This window comes from Pestalotiopsis fici (genome assembly GCF_000516985.1).
Source record: "Pestalotiopsis fici W106-1 unplaced genomic scaffold PFICI_Scf_11, whole genome shotgun sequence".
NCBI lineage: Eukaryota > Fungi > Ascomycota > Sordariomycetes > Amphisphaeriales > Sporocadaceae > Pestalotiopsis > Pestalotiopsis fici.
This window is the reverse complement of record NW_006917101.1, coordinates 2,173,798-2,190,856: the sequence shown is the minus strand read 5'-3', so window position 1 is coordinate 2,190,856 and position 17,059 is coordinate 2,173,798. Positions and strand designations below refer to the sequence as shown.

Here is a 17,059-nt window from a genome sequence, read left to right as displayed (position 1 = left end):
GACCTGCGCCCAAAGACCCTGATTGATGCACCTCGGTCAAGGCCTAAGGCCTCAGGAACTGCACACCAGCACCAATCCACCGAGCCAAGTCACTATATTGACTTCATCGTTTGAATCACAGTGTCTATCTTTTACAATGCGCCATATCAAGGTTGAAATCCATGGCAACTGAGGTAATTTTGACTTTTGTTTGAATAAAGGCTTTTACATTTATATTATCATATGTACCTAGTAGGCAACTACATTGTACTTGGTGTGTTTAGTGGGACAACATTGAAGGACGGGAGGCTTTTAGGCGTGACTTGGCACCTACGGCAGAGAATTAGGCGCTATGATTTTTAGTGGCGCTGGCGTCTTTGCAGGGGATTTCGCCCGAGGCAGAAGAAGCACGCAAGCAAAATTGCGCTATCAGATGGTCGGAGGCGTCTTCCGATCAAAAGCCGTGACAAGTGACACTTTGAGCAGATTCAGTCCTCATGCCGACACTCAGAAATTCGGGAGTCTCGAAAAAGACGTCAAAGGCGTGTAATCGGTGTCGGGCCTTGAAAGTGAAATGCTCCGGTACGCAGCCGTGCGAGCGATGTGCTCGAAGCTCGAAACATCAATGTGTTTTCGCCATTGAAGAGAAGCGAGTCGCTGTTCCTGAACGGTGAGACTGGATATCCCCTCTGGATCTAGCCTTGTATTCGTCACATTGACTGAAACTCTTCAGTTATCTTCGTGAATTAGAGCGCCGAAGTACCATTGTCAATACTAAAAATGTTCCCACTTCTGGCGCAGATGGACGGCAGAGTCAGACAGAGAGTCTCTCGCCAACTCATGGTCCAACTGATTCCACAGGACGCAGGAATGTTGGCGAGACTGCATTGAATAACGCTCAAGATTCTGCTGTAACCGAACCTGGATTTCGACAAAACCCTTTGGTCGACTATGATCTCACCTTTCCCAAGGCAGCTGGTCGTTACTGTGAGTTTCTCATCATATAGTTTCTATGTACACACACTAAACATGACGGCACAGGGTACATGGGACCTTCATCGTCGTGGTCATTCTGTCGACGAGTCTTTGCCTTGATCAGACAGAGGATCCACGAGGCCGATTGCCCACCAGTCCCGTGGAATTTTGACGGCACCGCCTTTCATATGGACTGGGCTTCTCTGCCGCGGGATAAATGTCCAGATGTCTCGAATCTGCCCCCTCTTGATTACGCTCTTTTTCTATACAACACGGCCAAGTTCTATTTGGGCGGCAACCTCATGTGTCTTATTGACGAAAGCAATTTTCTTCGACAGCTCAATGAACTCTATGCGGACCCTCAATTAAAAGCCAGACAGTGTCGCTACTGGTATGCTACATATCTTTTGATAATAGCTTTCGGAAAGGCTTTTGCATGCACGCGGGGGCACCATGGCCCGTCTGGCTATCAGTATGCGCAAAGAGCCATGGGGCTTCTACCAAGCATATCCATCCTGCCAGCGGATACGATTGAAGGGATTCAATTACTCGCACTGGCAGCCATATACCTTCAGTCCCTAGACATGAGGGTTGGCGCGTTCCAAGTGATTGGGCAGGCGCTGAGGCTCTGTCTCGTAGAAGGTATGCATCGCGAAATGCGCGAAGAAGTAGAACGTGAGCATTCCCAGCGATGTAGCGCGGTGTTTTGGACCGTGTACGTGCTGGAAAGAGAGTTCTCTGCCTTGTTTGGTGCGCCCAGTTCCATCCGTGACGAGGATATTACAGCAAAACTACCAGCCGAGGCGGAAAATGCTGCAGACCCTTCCATGTTGAAGCTCCACGTGCAGCTTTCTCGCCTCAGAGCACAGATAATGGATACCGTGTACAGTGTTGAGCCGGCCGCTGCAGACTCCCTGGTGAGTAATGTCCAGAAAATACTCCGAAATCTAGCGATCATGCTCGAGGATATGCGGGTAGACAGCCGTCTTCATGGACCCAACAGCCTTGCATCGAGAAAAGCGTTGAGGTTAATATTGGGACACCACCATGTAGGTTTTCGAGAGGCCCAAAAGAATGACCTTTTTCTTGATAGCTGATCTGGCTCAGTGTGTTGTGCTGTCAACCCGACCGCTGGTCATGTGCGCTCTGAATCTGTGTCTTGACCGCCGACAAAGGCAAATCACGGAAGCAATCTCTCTATCTCCAGCAGTCACGTCTCTTCTCCAAGCATGTCTTGATTCAGCTCAAACCACATTGCGCACACTAAGGTTGCTTGCCGAAGAGGAGCTACTAGGTACGATATACCAGATTTAATGCAACAATAGCCGGGATGCAAAACTGACCTAGATACCACAGAAGGATTTCTCCCTTTCCAGGTCGAAGATGCCTTTTCTTCTGCCTTCATCTTGCAGCTAATTTCATTCGTGGCTCCCGACTTGATCTTGGACGAAGGTTGGAATGTCAATGCACAGATTGCGTTTGACCACATGGTGGCCAGGGGGAGCATACTGGCACCCTTGCGTCTGGAGGAACTCCGGCAGCTGGAACGAACTCTGTCTTCACTAAAGCCAGGAGCTCAATCCGAGAAGACTACGGAACATGGAAATGAAGTTGACACACAGTTGGGTGATGATGGCCATGGGCTGCACGAGCCTGGTTGGGATTTGTTCTTCATGGACTGCTTGGGTACACTGTCATCACAAGACATGATGGGTTTGGCTGATCAGCTTGATTCAGAGACTGAATTCGCGGCATTGATATGAGTTGTACCTAGTACACCTCAATGACTTCTTAGGCAGATTGGAACCTTTGAGAGCATGAACACCCCGACTCTGGATGAGTTTGCAGCTCCTACTTTCCATGACCCTCCTTCTGCTCGCTTGTGGGACGCTCCTTTGCTCCAGTATCTTTGGTGCTGGGTGCGCGGACCGAGTGCTCATCAGCCTCCTCCTTGCAAGATTGGCCTCCCCTATCTGCAGGGCTTTTACTGCCAGAGGCCGGTGTGCCCTCCTCGTCAGATCTGCCAGCTGATCCCTCCCGACGGAGACGGTCAACCCATCTCATGAATGCCGGGTCCCTATCCCTGAGTTGCTCTCGAGGCTCTCCACCTCCGATGAAGAGCCGCCTGACAAAAGCCATGCTTTCCGGATCTAAATCGGAACGCAATGTCTCGACCAGCTGTTTAAATGACATGCTGTAGAACCGCTCCTCTACGCTGCGATTGTCGCGCTCCTACAAGATATGAGTCAATTATAATTCTAGAGAATAGAGATGCGGTTCGAGGAGTGAATAGTCTGGGAAGCCTATTGCAAAATTGTCTTTAGGGAAAAAGATAGGCTGTGCTTACCTCGCGATCGGAGTTCTTGCCTCTGTCATCCATCGCGATGATGGAGATTGGCTCAGAGATGACTTATGTTGGAAGAGAAGGTTGCGGCGCGTTGAAGAGAAGGAACAGGTAAATGATGGTTACAAAGACGAAAGAATTGGCAATGTAGCGCCTTTGAATGAAGTGGTGGCAGTGCAAAGATTCCGCAGTGGCAGTTTGTTGCTAGGTTTGAAAAAGATTTCTAGCATACGCCACAACTTCACTTGAATGCTTACGCTGGTGGTAGGGAAACAAAGGAAGGTACCGTTGCAGATATCTCAGTCTAGAATTTCGCAGGACAATTGAGCGATGAATTGAATTCTACCGGCGGCTGGCCACGACTGATGAGTTGTTTGCATTTATCAAAGTTAAGCCAAAGTGGACTTACATGAAAATGTTTATTTTGTCAACGCTGATACAATAGGCAATGGGAGCTTCCAATCATTATCTATGCTGCGTGTAAGCAAAACAAGAACGGCAATATCAGAACATATGAACCAGAGCAAGCCAGGAAAACCAACCTCACGCTCATTCAGTCGTCAGTGCTTACCTTTGGGTGTCTCGAGTACCGAAACTTTGTCAATCAAATTGTCTTGACTTTTTATTATTACCTTGCACTATCAAGTTCACTTAGCTGAAGATGTTCAGGGGGTCAAAGGCGAATAGCAATGCATTCGTGTGAGTGAGGTCCTCTTTTTCTACCTGAAATGCAGCGTATAAGCAAGTAGGAAAGGAGGTTGCCCCCATGCAGATAAAAACACAAACACAAAACTTGCAAATACCATGCAGATATGTCAACCTTCCCATTCTCACTACGATATCGACGGAGTGATTGCCCACTATGAAATATCGTCAAAGTGGTTGCCCACTATGAAATATTAACATAATTCAGTGGTTGCCCACTCTTCGGTATCATCACGAGTGGTTGCCCACTGTCGGGCATCGACTATCCGAAACGGCTTATGAACCCGCTGCCACGACCTCCTCGACCTCCACGACCACCGAGAGGAACTTGGCCACCGAGACCATAGCCAATTGATTGGAAACGGCTCAGGTGAGCTTCTGAAGGATTGAATCTGTCCCAAAGAGACCTCTTGGTGGCTGTCTCAATCTCTTCCTCACCGCCTGCAGCATTCTGACTAGACTCGTTCATTGGAGGGAGATATATGGTCGAGGTGGGATTCTCAGGGCACCAAAGCGTAACAGGTTCTCTTCCCAAGTTCCAATTCTTCTTTGGGATCATGTCTTTCGTGATCTGACGGCCGGCGTTCTGCCAATCAGTGTACATGTCGTAGTCCCCCCATCCCATGCCAACTCCATAAGGACAACGATGTTTCTCAACGAATGCGTCATGAGTGGTGGTTCGAGAATCTGTTATGGAGCTGGGCGAGGGCAGCATTCTGGCAGGTGCAAAGGAAAGCGAGGCCGAGGACTGAGCATCTTGACCCATGAGTTCTCCTGGTGCCTAAACCGCCTTGTTGTCGCCTCTTGACTCAAAGGATAGATCGTCAAAGGAAGATCCGGTATGAAAGAGCTTCATTGTGTCCCTATGTGGCTTGTCTTGGTGAATGATGTCCTCAGGAGCTGAGATCGGGCGGGGATCCACACCGTTCTTGTCTTTATTGCATGGACGGCTTGGATAGTACCAAATATTCCATCCTTCGGACTTCCACTTTTCAACATCATCCAGAGGAATGGTTTTCGACACGGTTGTGCCATTGGCCGGATCCGTTCTGACTACATTGATATGGACTCCTTGGCAGTCATCATTGACTCCAGGCGCGAAAGGGCCGACGCCTGTTACTGCAGGTGCAGCAGGGCACTGGCATGCATGCAGCTTTGAGCCTGTTCCAGTTTCATCAGGCTGAGCCAAGATGTATCTGGTTTTAGGGAAAACCTCTTCCATGGTGCTGTTCCAACCTCGGAGAGATTGGTAAACTGCTTCTACATGAGCAGTAGGCTTCTCTGGATTATAGACCCACGGATCTTGCCAGATTTGCGGTATGTTTGTAAAGTCGAAAACGGCAGCATGAGCTGCCTCGGTCTCCCCAGGTACTGATTGTTGATATGGAGTGACTGTTGAACCGAGGGTATCTGGAGTGGCTGCTGATTGCACAGTAGCGGCGCTGGTAGGGTACTGGGGCTGGCGATGGGGCAGGGAATGGGCTGTCTCTTTCGCTCCTGTCAGTGAGAGAAATACAGTGCCTGAATTGATACTAAAATCATCATGCAATGCTTCGACATGTGCGTGGTGGACGATTTGAAGCTTTTGGTGTTTTATCGGATCGTGGGAAGTAGAGAAGGCAGAGAAGGGGGGGATGAGAGGGTTAAACTGCTCCGCAACCTCGTAGAACCAAACGGGTCAGTCAAAAAAGCGCCAGGCTTGAGGATTTTTTGAACATGATTATGCCAATCTGATCTCAGTGATTATTCGACTTCCTATCTGTCTAGGTACGTGTCAAGCTGTCCAAAACATTCCTGTACAAACGTCTTAATACCAGCTTGTCCGTTGGAATGACCCATCTGCTCGATTGATCAAATGGAGTAATCACTGATAGCACCTTCGCCCGCCACGCACCTCTGTCTTTTTTCTTTGACTGCAACAGTCGTGCAAACGCTCAATCTTGCCACAAACCTTTTCTTCTCTTGTCACCCTTCATTTTCAGTACTCTATCAGTCACGGATGCGCATCAGAATACACATTACAGATCCTCTGTACACCACGCAGCTTGGGCAGCTCTCAGAAATGGACCAGTTAAGGCGAAATCAGACCACGGCGGAGCAAGCCACTGCCCTCGAGGATGGCAATAATAATTTCTTGACGAACAAGCCCTACAGCGCTCGATTTCGTGAGCTTTTGAAGCAGAGAAGAAGACTGCCTGTTTCTGCCAACCGATCCCGCTTCCTTGAGCTCTACCAGCGATCTCGTGTCATAATCCTGACCAGGTAAGATCTCAGCTTGGTCGCGAGAGCCCCAATCAAGCTAACGTGGATGTTTCAGCGATACTGGCTCGGGGAAGACCACGCAAAGTACCCAGTTCATTCTGTTCGATGAATTTGCGTCGGGCAAGATGGTTGCCTGCACTCAACCTCGCCGCCTTGCAGCCACCAGCGTCGCCACGAGGGTTGCCGAGGAGCTGGATGTAGAGCTGGGAGCCCAGGTTAGTAACTGCATAGTTTCACTTTGATTTTTCTTCATTGGATGATACTGATTCAGTTCTACAGGTGGGATACAATGTTCGATTCGATGTCAAAGGCAGCAAAGAGACCCGTCTGGGTTACATGACCGACGGAAAGCTGCTCGCAGGTGCCATGGCCGATCCTCTATTCTCCAAGTATTGCTGCATCATCATCGATGAGGCGCATGAGAGAACAATTCCGACCGACATCTTGCTGGCCCTACTCAAGCGTGCTATCAGCGACCGAGACGATCTCTCAGTAGTTATTATGTCCGCCACTTTGGACGCCCAAAGATTCCAGAAATCTTTTTGGCGGTGAAGAGGTGGCCCCGATGCTCTATATCTCCGGCAATGCACACCACGTCAAGGAGTACTATCTCCCTTCACAAACGGGTCACTCAGGAGAGACCATAGAGGGGGCAACCCCATCCTATCTTCACACTTCGGCCAGCTTGGTCGAGCATATCGACTACGGATGCCCAGAGGGCAAACTGTTGAAAAACCAAGATTTGGATGAGATCACCCTGTGCATAGCAGTAAAAATCCACTCCATATTGCCCTTCCCCCCTTTTTTTAAGGTTTAATAAAAAAATAAAAAGGTATAAAAATAAGAGAATACGAAATTAAAAGAGAAAAAAGTGTAATATGAGAAAAGAAAGAAAAGAAAGAAAAGAAAGAAAAGAAAGAAAAGAAAGAAAAGAAAGAAAAGAAAGAAAAAAAGAAAAAATATTTCTTTTTATTTATTTATTATTTCTTATCTCTTTTAATGTTATAATTCATTATGATTTTTTTGTTATAGCCACGGTGAGGTGAGCGTATAAGGGCAAAATCGGGGTTTTTCAACAATTTGGCCTCTGGTGCTCCGTAATCGACGCAAAAGAAGGTCCTGGCGATATTCTTATGTGAGTTCCAGACCATATATCTTCATTACTGCAAGAAGGTGACAAAGTTTGATTTGCCAGATTCATGGCAAGCGAGCTCATCAGGTTCAAGCGTGGGGCCATGACCGTATTGCCGTTGTACGGGAATCTGTCACCGGAACGCCAGAGGGAAGTCTTTGCATCCACATCTGGACGGAAGTGGGTGGCTGCTACCAACATTGCAGAGACAAGTCTCACGATAGACGGTATCGTCTACGTCATTGATTGTGGCCTTGCAAATGACATGATGTTCAGTCCTCAGCTCCGCGCCAATGTGCTTCAACGTACAGCGATCAGTCAAGCCAGCGCGAACCAACGAAAGGGCAGGGCTGGCCGCACTCGCCCCGGCGTTTGCTATCGTCTGTATACGCAAGACATGTTCACAAGTCTCCAGCCAAGCACTGTGCCAGCCATATTGCGCGCGGACATGAGAACCGCCATCCTCCAGGTTCAAACATGTGGGTTTCACGATGTTTGGTCTTTTGATTGGCTTGACAAACCTGCCCCAGAAGCTCTACTACGTGCCATCAGTGATCTCAAATGGATGTGAGTGCCTATATAAGCATTTCCTTGTGTCGCTCATGCATCGTACTGATATTTCCTCGTGTAATATAGGGGTTTCCTAGACAAGAATGCCAAGATCACAGGGCAAGGCAAACAGGCTGCAAAATGTCCCGTTGACCCGGCTTGGTTCTATACAATTCTCCAGGGCATGAAGTTCGGATGTGCTCAGGAGACGATCTCACTGGCCGCTCTCTCGAGTACACAAGGCTCAATTTTTCTTCGTCCGCACAGTCATCGATACGCTGCCGACTTGATCGGACGTCCCAACTTTGGTCACCCAGTTTCCGACCACCTTGCCCTTCTTAACGCCTACCATGCATGGTGCCGAGTGGATAACGCCCACGAGAATCATGTCACGGCAATCTGGAGTGAGAGACATGGTCTTTCCAACAAGACTCTTCGTGAAGCTGCCAAGATTCATGAGCAGTTAGGTGGAAACCTTCAGTACCTCCTACAAGGAAAGTTTCCGGCAGCCAAGTTTGACGACCCTGAGTATGCCACCAATATTCGCAAGGCATTGGCTGCAGGACTATTCCTCAACTCAGCTATCAGAGTCAAAGGCGAAGATACTTACAAGACTGCTCAAAGACACAATGGCCTGATTTCGCCCGAGAGCGCCCTAGTAGGAGGGCAACATGAGTTGGTGGTTTGTTCGACACTCGCCATGTCGAATAGACTATACCTTGTCACCTGCACTCGCATTGAACCAGAGTGGATCGCGGATATGCCATACTTTGCTGAAGAGAACGTACTGAAAGATGCACATGGTCAGCCAAAAGTGGCCATCATGCAAGAATCGCTTGCCAGAGCCAGAGGAAGGATTGAAGCGGAGAAGAGACGCGATGTAGGGGCTGAGAAACCGCAGTAAAGACCAATCTCTTGTGCAGGAGGCTAAATCGACGAAGCAAATCCGAGTGCACAGGGGCAACCTCTTCAGTAGCTACATCATGTGTACCTAGGTGTGCAGTATGTAGAGTTTCTGTAAAGATGTTGATGCATTTCTTGTTTCTTGCTCTTTGGTGCAGTCACAACGGTGCAGTTCTCATGAGAAATTGTAAAATTCTCGATATTCTCTTGTGAATGAATGGATGCACTTGATCACAAGCGACAAAACGCCATGGTGTATAGAAATTATCGCACACCTCAAGTGAACACTGATGCGTAAGGACTTCATCTACAGCAACGCGCCTTGACGCTCTCTGTACAGTTTTGTTTGGACGGTGCCGGTAATGCCAAGAAACCACGTTATAATTGATGTTATTTGTACCTTCTCTAACATTGTCCGAGTAGCCTCCAATCAAGCTCACTTCCTGCTGTCGTGGCTCCTTGTGAGGCCTGTCCTTCGCTCCGTAGGGCAGTCACGAGAGAGAGACGTCATTGGTGCTGGGGTTCTTGGGCAGGCATAAACTACAAATCATGCAAAATCAATGATACGGTATTCGCATTGGTACAACCAGCATTGCGCCGTCTCACTGACCAATGTTGACTGGCGGCTTTGATCACGCTGGCTCCTGGTACCGCCAGAATGTCGACCAACGAGACCACCGGGTTGAAACAACCCAACTTGGCCAGTACATGGGACTCCGAAAACCCGAGGTCGTGCGTCACCGGGGCATGATGGGCCAAATGTTCAGCCAACTGCTCTGATGATGATCGTGGTATTTGGCAATGTGCGATGGCGTGGGCATGAGCTATGGGTTATGAGAGATCAGCTATGGTATTTTGCGACTTGACTACCGCGGGCAGAGGCACTCAGATCGCTTCGGACCTGTTGATGAAAATGGCCGTATTGTCGGGAGAAGATGGGAGACCACGACTTTTGGAGCCTACGAGACCATTGCCCAGTACGGGCGTAACAAGAAGCGACAATTCTGACGCTGGGCGATTTTGTCCCTGCCCGGATCAGTTTCCCCTAATTGCCTGAAGTGCCTCAGGGAACAGTGCGAAGCAACACGGGAAATCCCCGACTATACTGCTTGAACTTGTGGGCAGCCGTCGTGACAATCCCTGTCAAACAACTGAGAGCCGAGAGGGACAGACAAGTCGTTGCCGCTGAAAAGATTCGAGAGTACTACACCCGTGGTACCTTCCCATATTGTGCCCCAGCCAGTGGCCGCTAGGTGTCTCGATCTCATCGGACTGGACCACGACACACCTGGTATGTGGAAAGGCCTCTTCAACCGTGGCAGACTGCCTCCTCGTAGGCGTCCGGCTCGTCCGGACGGTATGCCCAGGAGCGATGCCACATCTTTGGCAGCTCCTCAAAAGCTGTAATAGCAGCTTCTGATACCTTAATCTCCAAGGACATTGTTGGTTGAGACAAAGGAATTGTCACGACCTCGGGATCAGGGTGGTTGACTGCTTGGGCGGTTGGTGAGGGGGCGATAGGTGCTTGCACCCCACTAGACACTGCTGTGTCGTGATAGGTTATCTGCAGTTCAATTTTGTTAGAAGCAATAAAATTATCCCAATGATGTTGGACTTACCGAGGTGCTGCCAGGGGCACAAGCCGGAGCACTTGGTGGCAGGCGGACAATAGGTCTCATGACGAGAGATTCTTGCTCTGTAGCATGAGCATCGGTCGTACTCTTCGCGTCAAGGGCGTCACTCAAAGTCTGAGCTGTGGTAATCGACTCCTGTGTAACTGTGCTGGCTGCGGGTCGAATAGCAGCACCTGCATTGCTTGCAGAGGACGAGCTGTTCGCACCAGCGTTTCTTGACTGCAAATTTTAATTGCTGTTAGCACAAGAATCCAACATTTTTCATGGTGTACTGACATAATCGCGTGCTGGCTCGGCATGCAACATCCTGCCTTTGAAGTTGACTTTGTCCAAGGCTGTTGTGGCTGCGGCAGCTTCTGTACAATAACTGAACCGAATGTGGCAGTGATGGTTGAAGCGATCAGTCTCGGCCTGCTTCGGCCAAATGAGAGCACATGATGCAACGTTCCTCTGGGCAAACAGTTGATCGATTTAAGCCCGGTAGGCACCAATCGGAAAGCCCCTGACAAAGATGAGGCGGTCCTTTCTGGTCCATTTGATGAGCTTGCAGGGTCGATTCTCCCTGTAATGCATCCACTCGTGCACGTAGACAGGCATTTCTGATGACTTGTGAGTGATGAATGGATGCAATGAAATTCAACGCGTGTGGAGTAGCTTACTGGTTGCGTGAAGTTCTCAATAGTTTCGGAATGGTTTGTGGTTGTTGAAGCTGAAGAAATTGTCAGATTGTGACAGGCAGTGGGCGCGCAGAGGAGAGGAAAACAAATGGAAGATCGAGGAGTTGCTTGGTTGAAATCCACGTTGTGAGCAAACGACTTAGTTTAGGTACTTGGGCCACTAGGATGGTTAGTCGAGTGGAATAATATAAGATGCTGCACTATCAGTTATTTTGAAAATCCTAGCCTCATGCCATTTCCTTGGAATAATCAGCATTTTCAATCACAAGCAGAATTAAATCAAAGGCCAATGCAAAATCCGCCAGCAATGGTTATTACTCCCAAGACCTAAATGATCTTGGAGAGAGTGATGACGAGGACGTCCAGCTGAAAAAGTCCAAGAACTTATCCACCAAGAAAACGTCCGGGAAGCAGCGTGCAACCAAAGCTGCGGCCAGTCTCTACAGCTTGGATGAGGACGACATTGAGCAAATTTCGACGTCTGGTATGAGGCAACCTCCCCAGTACAAGAAATTGAGCAACCACCCGAGATTGATTTTGATGATGCTAAGACCCGAATAGAAGAAGTAGAAGAGGACGGCCGCACGACTGGCTCCGCAAGATGAAGGCAAGAATGAGAGGGAAATCGACATTCACCATGCTGGTGAGGATGATGCTGCCAATGACTTCGGCGACGAAGAGCCGGACGATTATTTCATCCCCTCCAACGTGGAAGATGATGGAGAAGAAGAAGACGAAAGCGAAGAATACGATGAGATCATCGACGTTGTTTTGTCAGAACATGAGTCTCAGACCGAAGGCAAGGGCCGTGCAAAGCGAAGTGCCACTATCAAGGCAGAGGCCTCTCGAGGGAAGCGACAACGTCTAGATGTACCCAAGACCGCCGCCCAAGTCTTGGCCAAGATCAACAGACAGTATCCCGTGGCACGTGAAGATCCTGATGTTGCAAGATTTCGGCAACGAATGGCTGCTCTGGTCGAAGCATTGCACGAAAAGATCAAAGAAGAGGGCCAATAATACATCGCAAAGTACTTTAGCATACCTGCGGATCAGCGAAAACATAAACGCGAGGACATGTCAATCCCCTTCCGAAAGTACTTTCTCCATCCTCAAAGAACGCCCAGGTGCATATTGAAGCAAATATTTGCAGCCATGCCACTGAAGTCACACCAAGTTTTGGGACGAAGTAGCCTTCAACCAAGCGATCTTTTGGATCTCCCAGCAGGCAACCACGAACTCGACGACTGGATGGTCTACGTCGACGTCCTCACGCAGATGATGCCTGGAGATATTTCCTGGGAGTACTCACAAGAATACAACATACGGACCAAGATCAAAGTAGTCAAGGATTCCGCCGACCCCAAGAATGCAGTCAAGACTGACATCTATGTTGGAATGACGGCTGCGCAAGGCAAAAAGTTCGCAAGTGGTGCGCAGCATTTCCGAGAGGGCAACAAGGATCCGAGCACTATCGGCCCCGATAAGTATATTTCATCGCACTATAAGATTTCCATGGAGTCGAATACTGCCATGAACTTTTGGATCGCTGGAATCTTCGAGAATGCATATCGTGTATTTTGCGACAAGCCACAATGGTCACCCACCGCCGTCAGGACCTTGGAAGGGCTTTAATATCCTGTAATAGTCAAGAAAATTCTGCAGATAGTCCAATTTGACGAAATAATATATTATTACTTAAGCTTATGCAAAATATTAAAAAAAGAATTTAAAATATTTCGCAAGAATTTCTTTTTTTTTCCCTTTTTTTTCTTCTTTCTCTCTTTTTCTCTTTCTCTTTTTCTCTTTTTCTTTTTTTTTCTCTTTTTTTTTCTTTCTTTTTCTCTCTTTTTTTCTTTCTTTTTCTCTCTTTTTCTCTCTTTTTCTTTTTTTCTTCTTTTTTTTTCTTTTCTCTCTTTCTCTCTTTTTTTTTCTCTTTTTCTCTCTTTCTCTTTTTCTTTTGTAATTTCAGGTTTTTAATATACCGTTTTGCAGCCGTCTGTCAAATTGGTTCCAGAAAGTTTGGGCCAAGTTGTTGGTCACTGTTCTTACGGCCGCCGGTTCAATGACCTGAAAGTTGTCTCGTCGAGCTAACTCCAAAGCAATCCGTATAATATCATCTGTGAGATATTGTTCGGGACGTAGCGAATCCAGCTCGTTCGACCGAAGCTCCGAACCCCTGCCCTGGATTGTCAGCTGATGTTTGTCTTCTTCCGAAAACATCGCTGTTACGGCTGACCAGCCGTCTGTCGACTGAGGGCTAACAATATTGTTGACCAATCTTGGTCTGGCGATCCTATACTGTTCGCCGGAAGCCCGCAAGGTATTTTCAAATGCCTGGAGCTTTTCGCCTGGCGTACTCGAGTGCAGAAGACTTTGAAGCTCGCGCCCAGGGCCGTTTAACAGTAATCTGATGAAGTCCCTGGTTCCGATGCAGCTCTCCAAAGTCTTGTGAATCGCCGTGAAATATCCAGCATTAGCCTTGATACAGGATTAGCCGAGTTCTATATAGAGATGTGTTGTGGGTAAACTTACTGCTGCAAGAGAACGCCCGAGTGCCTGACGTAGCGCGGCGAATGGAAAAATCGCCGTAACGGCGTCTCCAAGGTTCTCAGCGAAGACATTTAGACGTTTCCCAAGAGTATAGATTTCTTTCCATTTTTTTCTGATTGGGATGGACAGTAAACGACCAGAAGACGGCCTGGTCGCCTTAAATCGCTGAATGTCGACTTTTGCAAAACGGAGATAGTGGCTTGCTTCGTATCGTCTGACTGGTTCCAAATGTGTTGCGCCTAGTCCTCTGATTTATCCTACGTTAGGATGACCGTCAACGAATTCGATAAAACGCAATACGTTTTTATCGATCGTGCCCTTGGGCATTATTGAAGCCGAGTGCTCAACTATGGCCGAGGGTGCCGCAGGCAGCGTGCCAAGCTCTTAGACAAGGGTACCCGATATAATTGGGGGGTTATAGGGATTTTTGCGATTCATTTTATGTTGTATTGTGTTTAATGGCCTACGGCTGATCTATTTTGCATCATTCCGCGATATTACAGTGTATTTGATACTACCGGTGTCGGACAGGATCAAGGAGGACATTGGACTTTTGTACATGTGCAAAAAGGTAACTATTCATGCTTGTGGGCTTTTCGGAGACTGGTGTTAAAGACACTTTTATCCATATAGTGAATCTGATCTAGTTTCTTAAGCATGGCTTATCATAAAGGATGGAAGTACAACTCCCATTTATCATCGACAACGCGTGAGTTCCAAGCTCTTGAACTCCCTATACCTTTTCCTCGACAACCATGGGGACCGGCTCTCTCACGCTCATACCGTCAATATTCTTTTCCTGCTCTGCTGCAATGATATCGGCGGGGATGTGGTCAGGTGTGCGATTGACAAGAATCACCATCGGGCCCACGGCAACAGCCATGAGTGCGAAAGCCACGCACCTGTAATCGGATTTAGCAATGATGCATAGCCAAACAGTCACAAGATGCGAAGACTTACATGCCAATCAAGGGACTTGTGCTCGTCTTGGTGTTCATGCCATAGGCGATGGCTTGGCCGATTGCTTCTAGGCAGCTATTGCGTTGCTTAGTTTCTGCTCTCATTGTTACAATCAGGAGTCCCATGACATACCGGAATGCAGCTCCATTGCGTACATTTGCTGAGGTACCATCATAAGTATGCGTCGATTTCCTCGAACTCGTATGTACATGGCTACTCACCTTGAGCATCCGTCGCAAACGACGACAAGAGCCAGTACATGTACGACTGTGATAGCGGGCCGGTTGTCTGGACAAAAAAGTACGGCAAGAAAGCCGATGGGTAAAGCGCATCGTCCCAGTCAATGGCTCCAGGATCTGAGGCGTCGAATCTGGTCTGTATCACGATGGACCAGATATAAACTCCCAAATTGAGAATGACAACAGTGAAGAGTCCCAGCTGGGCTCTGCGGCGCTGGCTTAGGTGCTTCAGGTCGAGGATGAATCCGAGCCCGAAGCATCCGACGCTATGGAGGATCAGTTTGGTATTCTGAGACGAGTTGAAATTCGATTCGAGACGTTCTTACATGCAGAAGAATGGAGATATCAGAGATGACAGTGCCCTTGCGCGTACTGAAAAGTAAGTTGCAAGATATGTGGACCAAGTGCCACTGTAAAAGAAGGACCATATAGCCCAGAACCCACTCAGTAGAATCAAACTGCTTGTGATGGTGCGTAGAATCTGCTTCAACTCCTGTTTGGTCGATAGCTTCTCGGACACCAATATTCTAGTTCCATCCGATCGAATCACCTTTTCCAGAGGCACGATCAAGAAAGCAAAGGGTAAGGCTAAGCATTCAATGATGACAAAGGCGAGGTAAGTATCAGTGGTTACACCACCCTCGACACCTTTTTGATAATTCTTGGAGAGGCTGGTTTGGTACATTCGTAAGTATGAGATCGACATTTCCCAGAAACCGTTTGAGGGAACATACTTGATTGCGCCTCCCACGAGTTGGCCCAAGTTTCTTGACACGATCCATAATGCCAAGTACTTTCCTCGAGCCCCCGCTGGGGCGAGGGACATGATAGCACCAGCCTCTCTATGAATTGATGTTAGCACATCTGTTTTTCCTCAACTACACTGCCTCCTGGGCACAATCCAAAAAGAAGATTCGTCTCGATGTAGCTGCAACGACTAATAAAGAGCACCAGATGATTTGGGTGACTTACGCGACGTACCAGCAGCCTGTGCCGATGCCAGACAAGGCACCACCTAGAATGAGGTACTGAGATTGATTTGTGTGAGCACATGGATATCAACCACAGGACTCGCGTAGGCTGGGACAGTCATGGTCTTTTGAACTTACCCATTGGTTGCCATATTTACTATTGCAGTAGTAGGATGATCCTTCAATCGGAAACGACATTGCACCGAGGACCAATGCCCACTTGACGCCCAGTTTGTTAACCAGTGGACCTCCTAGAAAGCAGACCGTGGCAAGCATTGTATAAGTCAGGGCGGTCCTGGAAATGTCCTTAGCACTCCGCCGAACATTACTTAAAAGTTTATAGGCAATATTGATAGACATACGCAATGTTGGATACTTGAGGTGTTGCAAGACCGCCTCCTCCAAGTCCTAGGGAATGGATCAGCAGGGCTATTCAATGTCAAGTACAGAGTCATCTTCAAGTGCGCGCATACCGGCAATAGCATCAGACATGGCCGGCCTGGTGGTTTCAACTTGTAAGCCTCATCTCTTCTACTCTTCAGGCATTCCACGACCTGCTTACCCGCAAAAGGCTTGCACACTGATCAACATCATTTGCGTCAAAGAGTGTTTGTGTATCCTCTTCCACAGTGGAACGGTACTGACGGGCGGCGCGCCCCGCGTTCGGAGGGCATATCCGTCTCCACCGGCGACAGCGTTGGGCGGAGCAGCATCAAAGGCCGACATGATGGGCGGTAGGTCAAATTTAACGACGTTGTCAAAGCCTCAAAGTGTTAAAAGATGAGAATTGGAGACCGTAGGACATGAAAAGACATCGCAGTTGCTACTATCATCTATCTATATATTTGTCCCGCCAATGCTCAAGCTGTACTCTGTAGGTGAGGCAAGTTAACCCCAGGTCCTTCGCACAATACCCCGGGACCATTCCTTGCTCAGTTCAGCAGCGCACTTCCGAATCGGCAAGACGGAGGTGCTTATCTTCGGCGGACAAGCGAAAGGAAGTGCATGATCACCTACCAATTCAACGACGAACCCTTTTGGGTATTCAACCCCATGTATGATTGGCCATGCGGGGATCAGGGTAAGAGGTCTAGGGTCTAGGGTCAGCTAGGATTTGGGCACAATGAAGGTCCAAGCGAAAGTTATTTCTTAGTTCATTGTCGCTATCCCCTCAAGACG

The 17,059-nt window shown here is 48.3% G+C and overlaps 9 protein-coding genes across 9 annotated transcripts; 5 read left to right on the top strand and 4 right to left on the bottom strand.

Moving 5' to 3' along the window:
• Window positions 1-476: 476 nt before the first annotated feature.
• On the top strand, window positions 477-2,717 carry PFICI_13655 (uncharacterized protein; the record flags this gene model as incomplete). Its single annotated transcript, XM_007842236.1, has 5 exons — window positions 477-649; window positions 713-966; window positions 1,021-2,003; window positions 2,062-2,248; window positions 2,311-2,717. The coding sequence occupies 5 exons, from the start codon at window positions 477-479 to the stop codon at window positions 2,715-2,717; spliced, it is 2,004 nt and encodes a 667-aa protein (XP_007840427.1).
• Window positions 2,718-2,805: 88 nt separating this feature from the next.
• Window positions 2,806-3,334, bottom strand: PFICI_13654 (uncharacterized protein; the record flags this gene model as incomplete). Its single annotated transcript, XM_007842235.1, has 2 exons — window positions 2,806-3,186; window positions 3,302-3,334. 2 exons carry the CDS (start codon window positions 3,332-3,334, stop codon window positions 2,806-2,808), a joined length of 414 nt encoding a protein of 137 aa, XP_007840426.1.
• A 931-nt stretch (window positions 3,335-4,265) lies between these two features.
• PFICI_13653 (uncharacterized protein) lies at window positions 4,266-5,225 on the bottom strand (the record flags this gene model as incomplete). Its single annotated transcript, XM_007842234.1, has 2 exons — window positions 4,266-4,589; window positions 4,791-5,225. The coding sequence occupies 2 exons, from the start codon at window positions 5,223-5,225 to the stop codon at window positions 4,266-4,268; spliced, it is 759 nt and encodes a 252-aa protein (XP_007840425.1).
• Window positions 5,226-6,065: 840 nt separating this feature from the next.
• Window positions 6,066-6,817, top strand: PFICI_13652 (uncharacterized protein; the record flags this gene model as incomplete). The annotated part of the gene is made up of 3 exons (XM_007842233.1): window positions 6,066-6,265; window positions 6,321-6,480; window positions 6,545-6,817. The coding sequence occupies 3 exons, from the start codon at window positions 6,066-6,068 to the stop codon at window positions 6,815-6,817; spliced, it is 633 nt and encodes a 210-aa protein (XP_007840424.1).
• A 647-nt stretch (window positions 6,818-7,464) lies between these two features.
• On the top strand, window positions 7,465-8,850 carry PFICI_13651 (uncharacterized protein; the record flags this gene model as incomplete). The annotated part of the gene is made up of 2 exons (XM_007842232.1): window positions 7,465-7,964; window positions 8,034-8,850. 2 exons carry the CDS (start codon window positions 7,465-7,467, stop codon window positions 8,848-8,850), a joined length of 1,317 nt encoding a protein of 438 aa, XP_007840423.1.
• A 1,308-nt stretch (window positions 8,851-10,158) lies between these two features.
• On the bottom strand, window positions 10,159-10,789 carry PFICI_13650 (uncharacterized protein; the record flags this gene model as incomplete). The annotated part of the gene is made up of 3 exons (XM_007842231.1): window positions 10,159-10,413; window positions 10,469-10,702; window positions 10,760-10,789. 3 exons carry the CDS (start codon window positions 10,787-10,789, stop codon window positions 10,159-10,161), a joined length of 519 nt encoding a protein of 172 aa, XP_007840422.1.
• An 822-nt stretch (window positions 10,790-11,611) lies between these two features.
• Window positions 11,612-12,177, top strand: PFICI_13649 (uncharacterized protein; the record flags this gene model as incomplete). The annotated part of the gene is made up of 2 exons (XM_007842230.1): window positions 11,612-11,644; window positions 11,731-12,177. 2 exons carry the CDS (start codon window positions 11,612-11,614, stop codon window positions 12,175-12,177), a joined length of 480 nt encoding a protein of 159 aa, XP_007840421.1.
• Window positions 12,178-12,312: 135 nt separating this feature from the next.
• Window positions 12,313-12,792, top strand: PFICI_13648 (uncharacterized protein; the record flags this gene model as incomplete). Its single annotated transcript, XM_007842229.1, has 1 exon — window positions 12,313-12,792. One exon carries the CDS (start codon window positions 12,313-12,315, stop codon window positions 12,790-12,792), a length of 480 nt encoding a protein of 159 aa, XP_007840420.1.
• A 1,651-nt stretch (window positions 12,793-14,443) lies between these two features.
• Window positions 14,444-16,606, bottom strand: PFICI_13647 (uncharacterized protein; the record flags this gene model as incomplete). Its single annotated transcript, XM_007842228.1, has 11 exons — window positions 14,444-14,612; window positions 14,671-14,745; window positions 14,803-14,830; window positions 14,892-15,175; window positions 15,236-15,580; window positions 15,644-15,751; window positions 15,882-15,937; window positions 16,019-16,175; window positions 16,243-16,288; window positions 16,354-16,379; window positions 16,443-16,606. The coding sequence occupies 11 exons, from the start codon at window positions 16,604-16,606 to the stop codon at window positions 14,444-14,446; spliced, it is 1,458 nt and encodes a 485-aa protein (XP_007840419.1).
• Window positions 16,607-17,059: the final 453 nt, after the last annotated feature.